Source organism: Corvus moneduloides, chromosome Z (genome assembly GCF_009650955.1).
Source record: "Corvus moneduloides isolate bCorMon1 chromosome Z, bCorMon1.pri, whole genome shotgun sequence".
Lineage (NCBI taxonomy): Eukaryota > Metazoa > Chordata > Aves > Passeriformes > Corvidae > Corvus > Corvus moneduloides.
In genome coordinates, this window is record NC_045511.1 from 32,516,770 (window position 1) to 32,537,176 (window position 20,407).

The 20,407-nt window shown below is 46.6% G+C and overlaps 1 protein-coding gene across 5 annotated transcripts in view; it reads right to left on the minus strand.

Annotated features, from left to right (window-relative positions):
• PSD3 (pleckstrin and Sec7 domain containing 3) overlaps positions 1-20,407 on the minus strand; it is a 112,775-nt gene that overhangs the window by 64,954 nt on the left and 27,414 nt on the right. For 3 of the 5 annotated variants that reach the window (XM_032096846.1, XM_032096845.1, XM_032096847.1), the window contains 3 exons: positions 19,657-20,037; positions 6,546-6,752; positions 6,361-6,441 (listed from right to left, as the gene is read on the minus strand). In XM_032096846.1, coding sequence (XP_031952737.1) covers positions 6,361-6,441; positions 6,546-6,752; positions 19,657-20,037 — 669 coding nt within the window. Of the gene's footprint in view, positions 1-6,360; positions 6,442-6,545; positions 6,753-16,522; positions 16,672-19,656; positions 20,038-20,407 lie in introns of those variants that run through there. The other 2 variants (XM_032096849.1, XM_032096848.1) reach the window with 2 other exon arrangements.

Below are 20,407 nucleotides of genomic sequence, written 5' to 3' on the forward strand. Positions count from 1 at the left end.
CCACAGTGCAGCCAGGAAGAATGGTCCTTCCTGGAGTCTCTGGCAATAAGGACACATGGAGACTCAAGAATGACCCCTGGTGTTCTGGAGTTGGGAATACAAACATTCCAACATAACAAGGATCTGAGGCCAGCTACACCCCCACTGAAACAGAGATACTGGCAATTTGTGAAGGGGTTGCAGCTGCCTCAGAAGTGACTGGCACAGATCCTCCTGGTGCCCCAACTGCCAGCGCTGGGCTGGATATTCAAAGGGAAAGTCCCTGCAACACAACAGGCCACTGTGGAGTAACTGGATTTCTCTAACCACACAGTAAGCTTGAATAGGAAACCCCAATCACCCAGCAATCTTGGAAGTCATCACTAACTGGCCTGAAGGTGAAAATTTCAGACCACCATCATCAAAGGAGGAAGAGAAGGTGACAGATGCTGAGGAGGTCCCACCATACAATCAGCTACCTGAAAATGAAAGCAATACCTCTCTTTACTGACAGTTCCTTTTGTATCACAGGGACAAATCAAAAATGGAAAGCGGCTGTATGGAGCCCTCTGTGACGAGTCAGAGAAGGTACTGAAGGACAAGGTGGATCAAGTCCGGTTGCAGAGCTGAAAGCTGTCCAGCTGGCTTTAGGTATCACTGAATGAGAAAAGCAGCCAGCAATCTACCTCTACACTGACTCATGGGTGGCAAATGCTGTGCTGGGGTGGCTGGGCTGACAGAGACAGGTCAGTCGGTAGTACAGAGGGAAACACACCTGGGCTGATGAATCGTGGCAGGAAATTGCTGCCCTGGTAAGAGAAGTTGGCTGTAGAAGTACATCATGAGATACACATGTGCCCAAGACTCAGGCTGCTGAAGAACATTGCAACAATGGAGAGGTGGCCAGGCCACCAAGATTAAAGTGTCTCAGGTTAATCTGGACTGGCAACGTACGAGTGAATTATTTCTGGTTCAGTGGGCTCAAGACACCTCAGGTCATCAGAGAAGAGATGCAACACACATGTGGGCTTGTGATCAAGCCATGGACACTGTCTCCCAGTTATCCGTAACTGTGGAACATGAGCTGCGATCAAGCAGGCCAAGCGGGCAAAGCCTCTCTGTTGTGGTGGATGATGGTCGAAACACAAACATGGGGTGGCCTGGCAGATCAGTTACACCACACTGCTGCAAACCCGCCAAGGCAAGCACTATGTGCTTACAGCAGTGGAAAGAACCACTGGATGTCTGGAGACGAACCCCATGCTTCACACCCCTGCCCAGAACACCATCCTGGGCCTCAAGATGCAACTCCTGGGGCAACATGGTGCCCCAGAGAGAACTGAGTCAGAGAGTGGGACTCATTTCAAAAACAGCCCCACAGACACACGGACCAGAGAGCACAGAAGTGAGTGGGTATAACATACCGCCCATCATGCACCAGCCTCTGAGAAAACTGAACAGTACAATGGAGTGTTAAAGATGACACTGAAAGCAATGGGTGGTGGCACCTTCAAAGATGGGGATCTGCACTTAGCAAAGGCCTCCTGGTTAGTTAACACAAGAGGTTCTACCATTCAAGCTGGCTCTGCCCAATCAAAACTTCTATGCACCACAGAAGGGGATAAAGTCCCTGTGGTATGTATGAGAAATGTGTTAGGAAACACGGTCTGGACTGGTCCTGCCTTTTTGCAAAGGCAAATTCATCCATGGGATATGTTTTGCTCAAGGATCTGAGGGCACTTGGTGGATAATGCACAGGGACAGGGAAACATGAGGTGTAGCTCAAGGGGATTCAATTTCTGGGTGAGAACGGTCTGTAATGTTGAATTGTATGGTACTGTTTGCTGAATGACACTGCCACTGTATGCCATAACTACTGTGGAGAATGAACATGGACTGCTCCACATTCACCAGTCATGAGCTCCTGAGGCAGATTGCAACCAGCCAACAGCACAGCAGCCCTCCTGTACTGGAAGACATCTAGAACACATAGAACCTACAGTCATGGACTAAATGAACTCAACAGACATCTTGAAAGGACAGCCACTGACTATGAAAATGACACTCGTGCTAGTGTTTATATATATACACACACATATATGTAGCTGGGAGGTGTAGGACCTGGACGCAATATTGATGGTATAGCACAAGGGGTGGAAAACATCCTGATTCTGGCCGGGACAGATAATTTTTGCAGTAGCCAGGACGGGCATGCCTAGGAGCCTGAGGTTATTCCATATCACCTCAGGTCATGCGCAGTGGCTGTGGGGGAAAGAGTCCCTTCTGGTTGGGTTGTGCGGCAGAGCAGTCAGGGTATTGCTAGTTTCCACATGGCGAGCACTTGCATGTGAATCATTCACCTCTCTTGTACACTCTGTTATTAATACTCTTGCCATTACTGCTCATTTCTCTAGTTTCATTTGCTGTTTCCAGTAAATTCTTCTTATCTCAACCCTTGATCTTTGCCTTTTGTGCCTCCAGTTCTCCTCTCCAGACACCCCAAGGACAGTGGGAGGGGGAAAGGAGCAAGTAGCATATGTGTTGAAGTGTTTCAGTGGGAACATTAAATTGGGGAATACTGTTCCTAAATCCACAACAGCTCCCAAGGCACATTTTGAGAATCAGCCATCTTTCTGTCTCCTACCCCAATCTGGGCTCTTTCCAGCAACATTCCCTGCCCATGCCAGGCACCAGTGACCTCCACCTTCTCCTCCTCCACAGCACCCTTAACCCTTGGAAGCTGACTTGGAGAGGCAACTGATGAAAGAGTATCTGGTAAATAAACAAGGCAGTTTCCTCACTCTCACAGCACAATGCTGCAGCCAAGGGCCACAGGGATGAGTTTCTGCCCACCAGGAAGACCAGAGAACACAGAATACCCTAAGTTGGAAGGCACTCAACAAGAATCACTAAGTCCAACTTCTGGCTCTGCACAGGATACCCCTAAGAATCACACCGTGTGCTTGGGAGCATTGTCCAAACACTTTTTGAGCTCTGTCAGGCTGGCGCTGTGACCACTTCCCTAGGGAGCCTGTTCCAGTGACCAATCACCCTCTGCGTGAAGAACTTCTCTCTCATGTCCAACCAAAACCTCCCTGACACAACTTTAAGCCATTCCCTTGGGTCTCGTCACAGGTCACCACAGAGAAGAGATCAGTGCCTGCCCCTCCTCTTCCTCTTGTGAGAAAGTTGTAAATGCAATGAGGTCTCCCTTCAGTCTCCTCAGCCACTCCTTCTCTGACCTCCCCTCAGGCCCTTCACCATCTTTGTAGCCTTGTTTGGATACTTTCTGATAGCTTCGTATCTTTCTCATATTGATGACACCAGAACTGCACCCAGCACTGGAGGTGAGGTTGCCCCAGTGCAGAGCAGAGTGGGACAATCCCCTCCCTTGCCCAGCTGGTGATGCTGTGCCTGACGCATCCCAGGACACAGCTGGCCCTCCTGGCTGCCAGGGCACAATGACTCATTCAACCTGCCCTCCACAAGGATTCCCTGGTCCGTTTCCACAATGCTGCTCTCCAGCACGTTTCCCAGTCTATCTCAGGTGCAGAATCCAGCACTTGCCCTTGTTAAATTTCACACAGTTGGTAGTTGCCCAGGCTTCTCATTCATCAAAGTCTCCCTGTAGGAGTCAATGGCTCCTCCCCAGTTTAGTATCATCAAACTTACTTACTATATGTTCGAGTCTTGTGTTTAAGTCATTTATGAAGATCTTGAACAGCACAGGGCCTCAGGTGGAGCCCTGTGGAATCCCACCAGTGACAGGTCACCAGTCTCATGTCACCCCATTCACTGTAACCCTTTGTGCTCGACCCCTGAGCCAGCTGCTCACCCACCACAGGATGTCTTTATCCGGCTGTGGACTGGACATTTTCTCCAGAAGAGTCCTGGGAGAACAGCACTGAAAGCTTTATGAAATCAAAAAATATAGTAATAACTGACTTCCCCATATCAGCTAGGTGGGTTACCCTCTCATAAAAGTAAATTTGGTTGGACAAGCAGGACTTTCCTCTCATGAAGCTGTGCTGGCTGTGACCAATCACTGAACTACCTTCAGGTATTTTTCAATACCTCCCAGAATAATCTTCTGCATAATTTTACCAGGCACTGAAATGAGACTGACAGGCCTGAAGTATCCAGCATCATCCTTCTTGCTCTTCTTGAAGGTTAGACCGTTTCCAGTCAATTGGGACCTCTCCAGATACCCAAGACCATTCCAAAATCATTGAGAGAGACCTCACAATGACATCAGCCAGCTCTTTGAGTATTTCTGGATGAATCCCATGTGGCGTCATAGACTTATGAGGATTCAGATGGAGCAGCAGATCCCACACAAGTTCAGAGTCAGCTGGGAGTTTATCATTCTCACAGCCACAGTCCTCCAGCTCAAGGCACTGAGCCATTCTGCACTGCCTTTTTCTATTGACTTATTTTTATATCTTTTTGTTGTTCCACACAGTACTGGCCATGTACAACTCCAACTGAAATTTGTGAGCTGGAATTTTCTCTTTAGAGTGGTGAGCAGCAACTTTGTATTCTTCCCACATCACCTGACCTTGCTCCCACTGGACAAACATATTTTTCTGTCTTAGCTCCAGAAGATCCCTGGTAATTCCAGTTAGCCTTCAGCCTTGTCTGCTGACAATCCAACATTTTGGATTTGCCTGCTCCTGTGCCCTTAGGAGGTGGTGACCAGCACTGATGGATCCCAGCACCTTCAAAAGCATTTTCCCAGTGAAACCTACTAACTAGTTCCTTGGGCAGCCTGAAGACTGCTCTCGCCATGTCCAGGGTGGGACTCCAGAATGGACACTGAGAGGAGCTGGAGCAGCCACCCCAACTCCTCCCCTCCAGTAGTCCTGCAGAGGCTGCGAGAGATGCACGCAGGAAGTGCATGGGCAACATGGATCCAGGGAGTGGACGGTGAAGGAACAACCCTTCCCAGGTCTCAGACTTTTCCCTGATGCTGCACAACAGCCTCCCGCAGCTGGGAGGTAGCACGGATCTGGGCAGCTGCCTCCAAAGTGCTAAATAAACCACAGTTTGTCAGCGAACCAGCAACAACAGCAGTGTTACCTCTCACTCTCTGCCAAGCGCAAGGCAGCATGCCTCAGTTTCCCCAGGCTTCAGGATGATTCTTTGTCCCCAGCTGCTGCTGCATGCTCAGGGCATGTAGTCAGCAATTACTGCAGCTACTCTCAAAACCTCAACAACCCCCCGGGCTTGTTTAAGTCCTACATGAGCCTGGGCACATTTTAGAGAAGGTCATAACTATTAATATTAACAGGAGATCTACAGGGAGCAGACACCTCCTAAATATGTGCCACAAAGCAATTATGTGTTGGATTTCACAATTTAAAAGAAGGGTATATTTAGCATCATGCTTCAGGGGTGCTAAAACCTGGAATGAGCAGCAGACCTCCCACTGCCCAGCAGCTCCCACCCTGTGCTGAGCAGGTGCTCTACCTTGGCTCTGCTCCCCCTGCTTCAGGACCAGGTGGTTCATGCTTGTGCAGGCATGTTCCACTTCCACCACCTTCAGCTGGCAGGTGGTGCCCTGGATCTGCTATAATCTCAGGGTATCAGACCCCCGGAAATGCATTTGCAAGGGGGCTAAGAAGTGCATGCACACCTCCTGGATTTGTATCATTAGAAAAAAAAATCCCACTTAAGTAACCTCAGTCAAATGATTTAAACTCATTTAAATCCCCTTAAACATCAGAACACCAGCAACTGCACTAACAGGCCACTGCTACACAAACTTGGTGTTTTGACTTTCAGAAAAAAAGTACGGAAAATAAACAGTATTGAGGCCTGATTCCAGTGTAAAAAGGAAAGAAAATTGAAGGGCTGGGTTTTCAAACACCCACACCAACAGTTACCAAACTCACTGCAGCTTTTTCCACATGGAAGCTTTTGCTGTTCTACACATTTCTGGATGCCTCAGGGAGACACAGAGAGGGGTGCTGCCAAGTCACACCAAACCCTGGCCTTAGTACACTACAGCAAAGCAGAGTAAGCTCCAGAAAGCATCAGCCAGAAAGTCTGTGCAGATCAGCTGTGAGCAACACCGTAATTCCTCAAAAGCACCTGGCAGACTACAAGTCCCCTGTTTTGAGAGTGACTGGACACTTTTCTCCAGTTCCTCTGTATCAAGGACCATCTTCTAAGCAGGTCTACCCAAATACTTCCCTCTCCAAGTGCCACCACTCCAGTAGCACTAGAGTATGGCAGCACATCAAGCCAAAGAGAAGAGGAAAGTTCTGTCCCCAAAATATATCGCAGTCCTCTCTTCACCTTCTTACACCCCAAAAAGGACACGTAAATCAGGACAACACTAGTTACTAAACAAAACAAAGTCCACAAGTGGAATTTTACCTGAGCGAATAGTCCAGCGTCATGCCTGTGAAGTCAAAAAATTTAAGATACTCTTCAGCCACAAGCTTGCTGAATTCATTGCTATAGAAAAGCAAAGAAATAAGCAAAGGTTATCACTCAAAAGTGAAGCCCTCCAGAATCAGCAATAAGAACAATGTGGCCAAAGGACTCATATCATCACATACTTTTTACCCAAATGTTTTGCCACATCAGAGCGTTTGAATCTGTCCAGATGGTAGAGGCGCTTAGCCAGGCGCCTAGCTGCTTCCAAATTGCTGCTGCTGCCATTGCTGAGATCGTGGCCAAGGGCTCCAGTGGCATCTTTCTCCTGAAGTTCATTGTTCCCCATGGCTGCACCGGAGTCTAACACCACATTCTGTAGTTCAACATTGCTATGAGATGAAAAAAATATGGAAAGAAGAAAAACAAGATAACATTAGAGTTTCCTCTTAGAATAGCATGCAATTAACTGTATGGAGGCAAGATGACACAATGTAACAACATCCACTTAATTGAAGGACCAGTGTAGAACAGGGACATTGACATCGCAGCCAGCAGAAGTTAAGTGTGTTTAACATAGCCAAATACAGACAAATCCTTCTGACTGTGCTAAGGATCCTCAGCTTGGGCTCACTTGAGAGTGAGCTCTTTGCTATTATCAGCCTACAACTGCACCTGAGTGCTTCTTGCATTAGTATTTTTTAACCCAATTGCTTGCTTGGCTTGAAGAGGCCTCTGTAAAAGTGGGCAATTAACCACTTTTCAGGAGAAATGCAGCGATTAAGCCAGGGTGATCAGTTACTCCAAGCTGAGTCAGAACAAGTCCCTTCCCCATTCTTCCCCAGTTGTCCTGGAAACAATATAATTCCTTAAATCTAAAATAGTATCACCAGAGCTCTCAATGGCTTCTGTATCACCCGTGAGCAGCAGACATCCCATGGGAAGGCACTGCTACAAAAAGCAGGACTCGGAGCAAGGAACCCAGTTTGGATTATGAGAGACACAAGCCACCCATGCCAGCCAGGGGAATTCCTTGCTTCCCTCCTGCTCCCTCATGGTGGCAATTATTTCCCTCATCAGCTGCTCAAAGTCAAGATGTTCAGCATGGCAATCCCAGGGCACTTTAGATAAATCATGCACTTGCAGATTCCTCCCACCTCTAGTAAAATAGGAAAGCTCTGGCTGAGCTGTGCGCCTGTTTTGCTTCTGCTATCAAAGACAAAAGAGCCCTCCACACCAAAAAATGCACCCCACCACACACAGCCCTGCACAAACACAGGCTTTTAACTTTAGAAAAGCATTTCTCTGACAATGGCATGAAAATTTTTGCAAAATCTCAGCTCTGTGTATGTGTGCGCTTGACAGCATTTCTGTTTTTATTTCTGTGTTTTTGTAATATATAGAAATTCTTTCTACTAAAACTCCGTTTACACAGGGCTAATGAATGATCAGCAAGGGTCATGCACAGGGCAGATATGAGTGGAATGAGTTAAAGATGACTTTAAACACACAGCACTCTAAATAACATACCACGGCTTCACACACCACTGTAATTTTCAGACTTGACAGGCCATGGTTAAAACAACTGATCGCTGTGCTCCAGTAACAATTGTCTAGCCATTTACTCAGATGTCTGCTAGCCACTTATTAACTCCTTAAAGATGAGATGTTCATATAAGTTGAGCTTAAAATGGAAATATTTAGTATTCTGCATGCCACAAATCATCACCTGCTTCCTACCTCTCTTCTCATCCATGGTTTAAAAGAAGGACATGTACAGAAAGGAGATTTTTCCATTTTACCTCTGTTTCCATCCTTTCAGTGCTGCTACAACATCAGAAATATCATACATCTGCCCTGTGGGTACAACTTCTTTATCAAGTATCCAGGGAAAACAGAAATCTAACCTGCTCCTGCAAGAACTGGGGATTTGCATTGGTTTGCATTTATTTTAGCGTAAATAAAAAGGTGCTATAACAAAAATGGGGTCGGTCTCAATGCTCTAGTAGGAAATTAATACTGTAAATACAATTCCAACAACACTAACATTACTGGCCATCAGTTATCCCAGAAAAGAAAAAAAGCCCCTCCTGACATCATTGTTGTGGAAAATGCCTCCTTGGCCCTTTCCAAAACTAGTCAACGTCTGAAGTTCTCCAAATTTGGCCTATACCAAACTTGTGAAGAAAGCAAATGACAGAGTACCCTGACACATGCCCCATGCAATACCTTGTCCATCCAAATCAGACACAACTTGTTGAAAATTCCCATCTCTAACAACTGACAAGAGCAAGGGAACACCCAGGTGAGCTAACACATCTACAGAGTCTTTCATGTACAAATGCTGCATCAAAAGTCACGCCAACTCACAGAACCTCACTATAAGACACAGTCTTCCTTCACCATTGCACTTCATTAAAGGTAGTATTTATAGCCCTGAAAGATGGCCAAAGCTGACAAGGAACATCTGTACTCTGCTAGGAACCAGTGCACTACAAGAGCCAACGTTACCACAAACCACCACAAGTTTAGAAAGAAAGGAAATGCCACCATCTGCCACTAAGTGAAATTAGCAGTACGGCAGCTCCCAGCTTCTGCTTTGCCTCTCGGAGCCGTGGCTGGGATGTGAAGGAGGAACACCCAGCAAGAGGGAGGATGTGCTCTTTCCCCTGCTTGCCAAAACTAGTCAACAGAATAAGAAACCTTATCTTTCAACTTCCCTGATTAAAAGCTTCATCCTGACTGATGGTGCCCATACATGCCTCGAAGAATAAGGGATGCTTCTGCTATTCCAGTAGTTAATTCTGACAGTTAATTAGCTTATTACTTAGTACAAAGGGGGGGCTAAGTAAGTACTTTTTGTACTTGGTACAAGAAGTAAGCACTAAGTGAGTACTTTTTGTACTTGGTACAAAAGTACCAAGTACAAAAAGGTTGTCAAATCAATACAGGTTGCCTGTAATGTAAGCCTCTTGTTCAGGGGAAATTATAGATTCTTAGCATTAAACTGAGACTTCAGTTCTCAAGAATTTTAGGTGGCTTGAAGACTCAGTGCTTGTATCCCCGAGGGCTTAGGAAATGCAGATGCCCTGTGCATGGCTACTGTGCAAACTGCCTTTAGGGCAGGATATTTTAGCAGGGTCCAAGTGGTGTTACTCAGGGAAAAGGCTAATATCTCCTCTTACTTTCAATGCTTTCCAGGTGCATCATTTTCCCTCCATGCCTCAGTTTACCAATCTGCTGAAATCAGTAACACTTGCCTCCCTCTGTAAAGTGCTATAACGAATTCTAATCAAGAGGTAAGAACAACCAAGGCTGAAAATAGGTCTCTCTTCTGCAGTCTACAGTTTCTACACATAAAGAATCCACAGCAGCATTACCATCAAAACAGTGCCAAGAAAGGGCTTTGTGATACAGAGCAAGGCTGGACATGGATTTCTCATGCAGCTTTACTGTTTATCACATAAAAATGAGAAACCTCCACTGAAAAAAGCAGGTTGAAAAATGTAATAGATTATATTCCCCCTAATCCTAGACTCAAGGCCAAAAGCGATTGTAATGGTATTACTGGTAATTGCCTGTCCAGCAATGGCTGCTGATTTTTATCCAGAGACACTTACATTAATTTCTGCTATTAGAAAACACAGAAAACAGAAGCTACAAAGAAACTCCAGACCTCTCCAGTCTCAGCAGCACATGGGCTGTGGCCAGAAACCAGGTCTACAGACCTTGATACTTCCGTCCCCAGCAATGCACTCCTGATGCATCCTTTCTCCTTCTGTCAAAGCATTCCCAGACCAACATGGAATGCACCAAGGCTGTGACCACCATATCCAGCGGAAATTGCACGAATTCAATAAGCAGCTGCTGTGGTTAATGCAATACTTTCTAACAGCAATAGTCACCTCTCCAAGCTCACAGATGAAACATGTAAGCTGTAGACTGTAAGCTCTGCCAGGCTTCCCAGCTTTCCTGTAACACACCGTAACTGCTAGGCAGAGTCTGAAGTATGTTACACTGTTTTCTTCACTTATTCAATTATCAACCAGTTCTACAGTGATTTAGCTCCCAATGCCAAGATATCTCAGTCTTGCCATGCTCAGCACTTAGCACACTTCATCTGTTGGAGAATATTCTAGATTCACTTATTCCCCTCTGTCTCCCATCCCAGGTACCACCAAAACTGAAACTCTACACAGCAATGTTTTGATTGAAGAACGGCTGCAATTTCAGGAAAAAAAACACAGCAAGGCCAGTAACGTAATAATAATGATACAGACACCTCATATCTCAGTGGTCCACTCTCCCAGCCAACTAGGCTGCAAGAGGAAACCTCAGCCTGAGTATGAGCTTATGATGCCTTAAACCTTGGTATGCTCTTCATTTTGCAGCAAATTCATGGAGAAAAAACTCTCTGCTTCGTCCCAAGGAAGAAATGCATATTAGCATTTTCCTCTGTGGAGTAAAAGCACAGAGCAACTGGCCCAGCTGCTAACAAAGAAGTGATGTTCAGAGTTGACACCGAGTGGCAGGGTGTGACAACTCAGCCTAAGTACTGTCCTCATCCCAGCCGCTCCAATCACCCCAGCTTGCTGCTGCCTGCCACTTTTACCAGACTGATGCACAGCATATGTTCTGTGGCACATGGACTCCCCTGGATGCATATGTTCCTTCCCCAGGGAACACTAATTCATCTAGCATACGTGTCCAGAGGGAGTGCACTGGTTGCACTGATGGTAGGGGGAGCTTGGATAAGACAGGGCTGGAAACTTCACAGTCTTCTTGGAAAGAGAGGAGGAGGGAATAGGAGGAAAAGCAACTTTTCTCAAATAAGTGTGCATGCCTTTAACATCAGCTTTACTCCAAGGCAGGCTGTGTCAGGCATTTGCCAGCAAAATCTATCAGAGCAATGATTAAATTAAGGAAGGGTGGAGAGACATTCTGGCATGCTGAAGCTAGGGCCAGAACCGATGTTGTTTTCAGCAGGGGTAGAGCATCCACTGGGGAGCCACACTGAAGCTGATAATCACCCTCTGCAGCACAGTGCTGGCCCTGTTGTTTTAAATGCTTTCATTCCGAGCCTTCTCATGCCAGTTCTGAAGCAGGACAGCACTCCCTCCATAACCGTCAACTCTGTCCATGAAAAGCATGCTCTATTACTAGTTCAACACCCCCTCATGGGAGGGAAGCATGGGAGGGACAAAGCAGAAACAGTCAGGTGTCTGCCCCCACTCCTCCCCTCCACCCCCTATGTCCTGCCCTGAGGAAACAAATCCCTGCTCTACAACCCTTCAGAGAGATGTGGCTGTTCAGTGAATGATACCCTTTCACATTTCAGAGCAGACCAGACATAAGCAGTGGCACTGTCTGAATTTTGTTTAAAGGGACCTGAAAAGCTGAGCTTGAACAGCCTGGCTCTGAAAGGAGTAGCCCCACTGAAGAAAGTGAAGAAATCCCAGAAGCAGTGGGATGTGATGACTCAGTTCCTGCTACAAATGACCCGACCACACAAACGGACTGGGAACGGCTGTGCTGCAGCTTTGCTGCAGGTCCAAACCAGATTCTTCAGGGCCAGGAGAGAGTGAACACAAAAGCACTTCAAGCAATGATGTACCTTGCCAGTTACCTTCAGCTCCAGGGCTCTTCCAAGATACAACTGTAGGAAGGGGAGAAAAATAATAAAAAAATAAAAATAATGCCCTTTCCTAGCAGATGACTCAGTGTGCTGTTTTACTCCAAATGGTTTAATCAGCTTTGAAGTCCTACGTATGGATTCTCTTCAAAGAGATGCTTTGAAGTAGATCCCTCTTTGAGGATTGACACAGCTGCACTTTGCTGCAACTCAATTCAGTGGGTGTCTCACAAACACAGCATCAGCCAGGACATACAAAGCAAGGACAGTGTCCGCAAGCCAGAGTAATCACCAAGCATCCATGATAAAGTACCTCAGCCTTGTCACATCACAAAGAGAGGAGCAAAGTTAAAAGTAACAATCCCTGTAATCCCCTATTGGTTATCAATACAATACATATGCAAAGTCAATTTCAGGGGCTGAAATGCACACCGCTGTTCAAAAATAACCTCTTCCCTTCTGTAATCATTTGTCTTTTCCTTTGATTAAAAGGATTCCTACCGATTGTAAAAAAGGGAGCTAACAGCTAAAGCATTCAGAAAACGCCATTTCTGGTAGGCTTGTATACAGCAAATTCAATCAATCGTTGTCGTTACAGGATCACAGCATTAGAACAAGAAGTCTCGCCACATGCAGGGACAAGATTGCAGCCCTTCTGAGAGACAGCCTGTACTTTATTACACAGACATGCTGGCCCGCTGCCACCTGAAGTGCAAATGTCTTGCTAAAAATACTTCAGGTTTGATTCCATTTCGACCTCAGGCTCTATACATTGCTATGGCAAGGGTTAGTGGTTGCAAAGGGACACTCACCACATTAATGTCACCATGCCTAGGAAGTGAAAACCTGGTCCTCGCCAAAGGGGGTATCCAAGGGCTCTTCCCTGCAATGGATATTTCTGACATGCATAGACATACAGACTGCATTAGGATTGCCCCACACTCAGGATCTGATCCACCTGCCCCCAAATATAAATAAAAAACAGATGCATGGCACACCTATGACCTTGCTCAGACAACACCCAGCCCCTACATGTTTCAGGAACCCTCAGGCTCTCCCCTCAGAGCCCACCTGCTCCAGGTGTCAAGAGCCACCCCTGTGTTCAGCACCCACATGACCTTCCTTCCCTATAAGGCTCCTGCAGGGTCCTCCAGGACAGGACCAAAGCTGGGAAGCCAGCAGAGTACTCCCCCCCTGTGCTTGGGCTTGGTTTAACTGTTGGGAGACTGGCTCAGGAAGTGCGTATTAACCAGGCAGCTGGTCCTCCCTGGCAGGGAGCAAAACACATCCATAAAAATACATGTGCTTACACCTTTCGGTTCAGGCTTCCCTGCAAATGTGCAGATGAAGCACTTGAGCACTGGCACTAGTATCACACAGGAGCTTTACACTGAAACCATGCAGCAAAATGAACCAGCTGTCCTCAAACATAATAGTGAGTAAAGAAAAAACAACCACTAACCAACCCACAGCTCACCCAGCTGTGCTAGCAAGGAGTCTGCATGCTCTGTGGCCTGTTCTTCTCCACCGCTGCTCCAGCATCACATCTGAAGACATGCATGCCTCTATGCCATCCTGCCAGCTGCCAGGCTCTGTCTCTCTCTATCCCAACACACACACAGAGGAAGAAGAGCCTTAACCGGCAATAACGTGGAGAGGGGCTTGACTAACAGCCAGTCATGGCTAATGGATGAGACAGCAGGCTCCACTTCAGGACCAGCTCAGAGCTGGCAGAGACACCTCGGTTTTGGTGAATCAAGGCTTCCTGACCTAAATGGCTTTGACTTTAATGGAGATATGCCAACAGATGCCAGCTTAGAAGCTGAGCTGCTGACAACTCTATACTGAGGCGCTTTGTGTAGCAAACTGATCAGCTGCTCCACTTTTTTTTTTTTCTTTTCTGTCTCTGTCAGCTCCTGGATTTTTGTTTTGTTTGTTTTATTTTCAGAGGAGGCTGGGAACTGAAGAGGCGAAAAGTCAGCAGCCCTTTCTTCCCTAAAACAACAGTTTATTTAGGAACCAGAAGCAGCTTTACGAACTCTCACTAAACTGGTGTTCCAAGCACCTCATTAGCCAGAGCAAAGGCAAACTCTGTACAGCGTATCTCCAGAGCCTTGATAAACTGATGACACCTTCCTGGAAGGCATACCAAGGTCAACACTGTAGCATAACATTTTAGAAATTACTAGGCTGTGTAATAACGAGGCAAATCCTCAGCTGTCAAAATGCAAGTCGTGTCAGAAATCTACCCCCGTGAATTCTACCACTTCATCTTTACCTGGATTCAACACACACTCATGCCAGCATATTGTGGTCAGCAGCAGCTCAACAACTGACAGATGCATCAGACCATGTGCCAGCAAATGGGATCCAACACTTGTTTTGTTTGCTCACCAGCTGCAGATGAATTTGATGCATTTGCTCTTCTAGGACAACAACCAATGCCATCCCTCTGAATAACCTTCCTTATCCTGGACATATGGCTGGCAGCAAATATGAAGTACCATGTTCTGACTGACCTATCTTTCCTAGGTCCCAGAGTCATGAGCTGAGGCATGTCTGAAGGTGAAAAAACATCCACTCAGAAAAACAGGAATCCCAGCAGATTTCACACTAAATAAAAAATTCAACCAGGTCACAAAATGAATCTTCAAAGTGGAAAAAATTCTACCAGACCTCTGTCAGACAGACTAACCAAATGAATGTATAAAGGTTACATGTTAGATTTCTAAATATTGAGTCTTGTAACTACATTGAAAAATCAAATACAAGCTACTTTGGACAAAAATACCAGTGAGCAAACTGAAAATTATAATTGGCATGCAGAGTACTGACAAACTGGGAAGAAACTTACAGAAACAACCTGGAGAAAGGAGTCAAAACTGGGCTTATCTGTCAACAAAGTTTATTGTCTTAAAGAAGGAATAAGCAGAGTGCCAACTAAGAAACTGCTGGAAATGACCCACACAGAAGAAAAATACCCACCACAGGAAGTACTATAAGACGCCCCAACATCCGCCATGGGAAGTACTATAAGATGCCCCAACAATTAAAAGTAACCTGGTACCCAATGGGAATTTCAGGCTACATTCTTGTGAATTTATTCTGAGAATCACCAGATTGCTTTAGGGAGTTTGTTTTCTTCCCCTCTTGAATACGTATGTGACTAAATTTGTGTTTGCATCTCTAGGGGAAAAAACGTAACAGGACTTGCAGAATTTGCTGAGCACCAGCAGTTCTTTGAAGATGATGGCAGGTGGCAAATATTCAGCATTTTTGAGGATTAGGAGCTGCAATACAGATTTTTTATTTTCTCTCTGGATTTAGAAAAATCTTGGGCAATGTCCGACCAACAGGGACCATACTTCCCAAGACAACAGGAAAAGGCACCTATGGCAGGAAAAGAAATGCTGTAAGTTTTTTTGTTTTGTGGGGTTTTTTTATTTTCTTCTTCTGACTCTAGCATACAAGGGAAGAGAGAATGGAAAGCATACTGTGAAGCGTGCAGTAAAAGAAAAGACTAAAAGAAGTCCAGTCTTTAAAGTCTGGAATTATAGAGATCATCACAGAGGTAATTTCACACTTCACATGTAGTCATGCAGGTGCTTTGTCTGTGGTATACACAGAAAAGATAACTCCTTTACCCCTCAGGTTCACCTTACTGTTTTGGAAACACAACCCCTTCATCCCACTCTGATTTGGATCACAAATTTGAATCAATTTGCAAATGATTACACCTAGTCCAGGCAATGCAAACTCAAGCTCAGAGTCTTGGTAGCAGCTTGCAAACAGTTTTCCTTACTGCCTCTAAAAGTAAGACTAAACTCCCAGAAAGGAGGGCTGAGCCTTTCTCGTCTTAACGCAGCCCACTGGCATGGGAAGGGAGGAGTACAGCACCTGGGGCGTGGGTGTGACAGTGGGGACTGCATGCCTCTACAAGGATAACACAGAGACAAGGGCACCAAACACGGCACAAATGTAACGTCCTTATTGTTATTACAAAGTTTCATTACACTGGCAACCTGCGGCTCAGCGTGTTTCATCGTGCCCTGACACACAGCAAGGCTGTCGCTCAGCTCTGCAACCTCACACACTACCCCTCCTCCCCCTGTTCTCCCACCCCCTCCTGTGGAAATTTAAGGCTACTTCAGCTGCACAATTTTTTTTTCCCCTCAAGGGATAATCACTACAGAATGACAAAATATTCTGAATTGGAAGGGACACAAAGGGATCATCGACTCCAACTGTTAAGTGAATGGCCAACACAGGGATCAAACCCGCAACTCTGGCATTATTAGCACCATGCTCTAACCAACTGAGCTTATTTCAGAGAACTGAAAGAGAATAAACTCCACCCCAAAGACACCAAGAGTCCCAAAGGAAGGCAAGCTGCATGCCGCTCTCCCCCAGCCATCCCTCCTCCACTGGCCAAACACAAAGGGCACCTAAATTATGCCAGGAAAGGACTACTTGCAAAAGTAAACCAGCCTGCTCTGCAGGAAGACCCACGGAACGCTGACATCCCCCTACCCTAAGGAAGCACGGCAGGTGGCTGTCAAAGCAAGCAGGTCCACCATACAGCTCTCGCCACGACTTACTGCGCTTAACCACGGCCAGCAGCTGACAAGGAGGACAGCAGGGATGAAATCTTCAGACACCCAGAAGCTCAAAGGAGCTTGCAGCTTGCAAGCCTTTAATAATTTTTTTCCTCTTTTTTTTCAGTTCTGAAGGCATGTGACCGGCCCTCACATACCAGAGCTGACCCCTCCCAAAGCCAGCAATTTCCTAAGACCGGAGAAGGATGTTACCCTCCCGCTTATTCATTACGAGGCCAGGTTTCCTTGTCCTTATGCATCAAAACCTCAGTCCCTGTGTGAGTTACCCTCCGGACAGGTGCCAAAGGGGCTGTGGTGCTCAGCTACCAGCTATCAGGAGGGCATGACCACGGGGAGCCCCGGCTCCTCCTTTCCCACCTGGCACACGGCTTTATTTCCAGGTGTAAAATCATCAGCTCTTTGCTCTCAAGTCGGCCGTCCCGTTCTGCACTGGGCCAGGAAGAACTGCACGTGTTTCACACTGCTCCCCCATTAACTAGTGCTGGTACTTGGAAGCATGCTCCCTCCCCAGCCACTTTTTGTATCACCGAAATGCTACAGCAGAAGGCACTGCAGAGATTTTGGTTTCAGTTTTTGCTCGCTCGGGTTAGCAGCACCCTTTCCGGAAAGGGGGGGGGAGGAGGGGGGTGTGTGTCTCACGCTCCTTGCTGTCCCGCACAGCCACACTGCCCTGCTCTGCTCCCAAATGCTCCGCACCCAAAATCCCCCCCGCTTCCCTTTGCACTTGCCAGTATCCACATGCCGCGCCCCGACAGCAACCCCCACCCCTCCGGGAGGGGCTTCTCCTGCCGCTCTCCTCCAGGCGGGGGCGGCGGGAGTGGGGCAGCCCCGGCCGGGCAAAGCGCACGGAGCGCTCCGGCGGCACCGCGCAGGGCCGGGCACTGCACGGCGGGGCGGGAGGCTTGCCTCCCCCCACCCTTCTCCTCCGGGAGGGCTGGAACCGTGCGGAGGGTGCACTACGCGTGAGGAATTGCAGCCCCAAGCACAACCGCAGGCTCAAGGCACCGTAGGAAAAGGGGGCTTCAGCAGCAGGCACAGAGGTGCCATACCCGCATCGAACACGCAGACTTAGGTAAACCTAAGTCTCGGATCGCTTCGGGCAACACAACCGCGCGTTCAAACTCCCTGAACCGCCAGGGCTCAGGAGGCTATTTCTGGCTCACCTGAGCATCACCATGACACACCGCCTTGACCTCTCTTCCATAAACCCCCCGCCACCCCCAGCACGCACACACTGCTTCTCACCCACGCACTCTTAACACCGTGGTTCCCCACTAGCTCCAACAAAATAGTACTCACGACCTGTCAGTCACCACACAAAATATGCGCCTGGTGCAATACAACATGATATTAGAATAATGGAGGAGGAAGGGTGGTGTTGGCTGTAAGATTATTGATAGGAGGATTACTCTGTTTGGCTTACGGCTAGCCATACTGCTGCGGTGACATTCACCTACTGGCACCTACCTTAGGTGAGCCCTCAAGGCTTGTCCCTAACAAACCCGCTGCCACTCCTTTTTTTTTCTTCTTTTTTCTCCTTTAAATTCAGTGAGGAAAAAAGAATTTTAAAATCTACTGCTGGTTTATCAGTATGGCTGCAGAACCAAACTAAAATTAATTCCAAGTGAAATCCATATTAGGCAGGCACTTGATGTGCCTCATCTAAGCACACCTTGTCTTTGTGATAATTTTTGTCTTGATGAGCCAGTGTGGGCCTTCCTTGACAGTATCTTTTACATACTAGATGCTGCAGCTACAGGGTAACAGAATCAGGACCTGAACGTGCTGCTTGTTCTCCACTGTCCAGTTTTATGTCAGTCTTTCGTTTTGGTGTAAGGAGCTGTAGGCCTCAGGACTGACCTCAGTTTCTGGCTCCATACAGGTTATTGCAGATTAGCAGTCACTTATTGCCTACTGGCAGGCACCATGCATGTACAAGATTTAAACACCTTTTTTACTATATGATTGAGGGAAAAATATTTTAAACAGCTAAGTCCTTTTGCCAGTTGTTTTAAGAGCAAACTGTACCTTAATCTGTAAAGTTACTACTTCTGCTCAAAGGACTTACTTCATTTTAGCAGAAAATAAATAAAACAGATTACCCTTACTCCCCAGAAAGCTTGAACTAGACTAGGTCCATCTAAGGGAATAGTCCAAGGACTCTTAGATAGCATCCTGTCCCTGGAAGATGGAGACCAGAGGCATCTTTGTCACTCACAAGGTCCTTCACCACTTTGTAGGTGAGTTGCACATTCAGTGCTCTGCTTCTAACTCAACCTCCCACTTTGTCTGTGGCTGCCTTTTACTGTACCCACTCTCTTTGACAACACACTATGAGAAAAGTTTGCACATAGAGTGATTTTCTACAATTGTACAGTATTTTCTGACCACTTAGCCTAGTTTTTGCTTCTCATATGACTCTTTCTTTTAATAGGTTTTCTCATCCCCCCCTTTACCTAAACATTATTAAATTATTAACGTTTTTGAAACGCTTGCTCCTCTTTCAGTAAGTAAGTGCACAAATGAAAGAAGCAGCTAACCTGTGAACGTGGTGGGAACAAAAGCCCACCCCAGATGAAGTAACGTTCAAAACTCCCACTGGCCTCAAGAGAGGAAAAGCTATGCCCAGACAGATCTTGAACATCCATATCACAAACTGCTTTTGGACAACTCATTTGTGTACACAAAGTGTTACCGCTGCTAAAGTTGCTGCCAATAAATTCAGGTAGGAATTGGAGCTGAACAAGGTCCATTTGTAACCAGTAACTAACTCCTCCAGGGACAGGTTCCAGAGATGTGGTAATACCAGACAGACTTTTATCAACACATCAGCATTGCCTAATAAACCTTCATAATATAAATTTGCACTTTTCTTATGAATGGCAGGTTTGGATGGCTCATTTGTCTCCTCCAGTCACCCTGGAAATTATTCCCTGCAGAAAATCTGCAGTGTTAAAAGAGGCAAAGCTACACTCTGTGACAGTACAGGAAAGTAAACAGAGACTCGGGAAAAATCAGCAGGCACACAGAAAGCTCACACACTTTTACCTTTCCAGATGAGAGACTTCTGTGACATCTCCTTTGAAGAGTGTTTCGCTTGCATCCCTTAAGCCATTGGCGATGCCTTCACCAGATCCCTTCACCTCCCTGTCAAGGACATCTGTGTGCCCCAAGGCTGATGTCCTGTCTAAAAACTGTCCACCCTCCTTCATGCGCTGCTGGATCATGGGAGTGAGTGGCATCTCAAAGCTGAAGTAGCTATCGGGCTCCGAGTACAATGTCTCCAGCGATTCCGCACTGTAGTACAAAGATGCATTGTCTAGGATGTTTTCAAACTGTGAGCTGTACAGATCAGTGGAGACGTCAGAGTGCCTCTGCCCAAGGAAATCTTCATATCCTCCTGTGGCTGCTTCCCCCTCCTTCACCATCCTGCAAATCAACCAGAAACAGCTCATTTCAGCTTGGGGGCAAGGTTTAGACTTTGGGCAAACCTTCTCACCTTCCACCTTTCTGAGCACAAAGGTCAACGCAGCTTTGCACAGGAGAGGGCACTGCAGGTAAAATGCTGGTTTCTCCTTGCACCACCTCTCTTTATGACTGGCATCATCTCCCTCTCTGGGGACATAGAAACAATTTTCTGGGTAAAAGAAGAGGTCTGGGAGACAGCCTAATATTGTCTATCAGATAACATCAGCTGCTTATGTGCAAACGAGAAAAGCACATGTAAGATCTATCCTAGCACCAGTGCTGTGCCATGGGGCTGCACATGTTGGAGACGTGCATCTGGATGGAGCCTCTG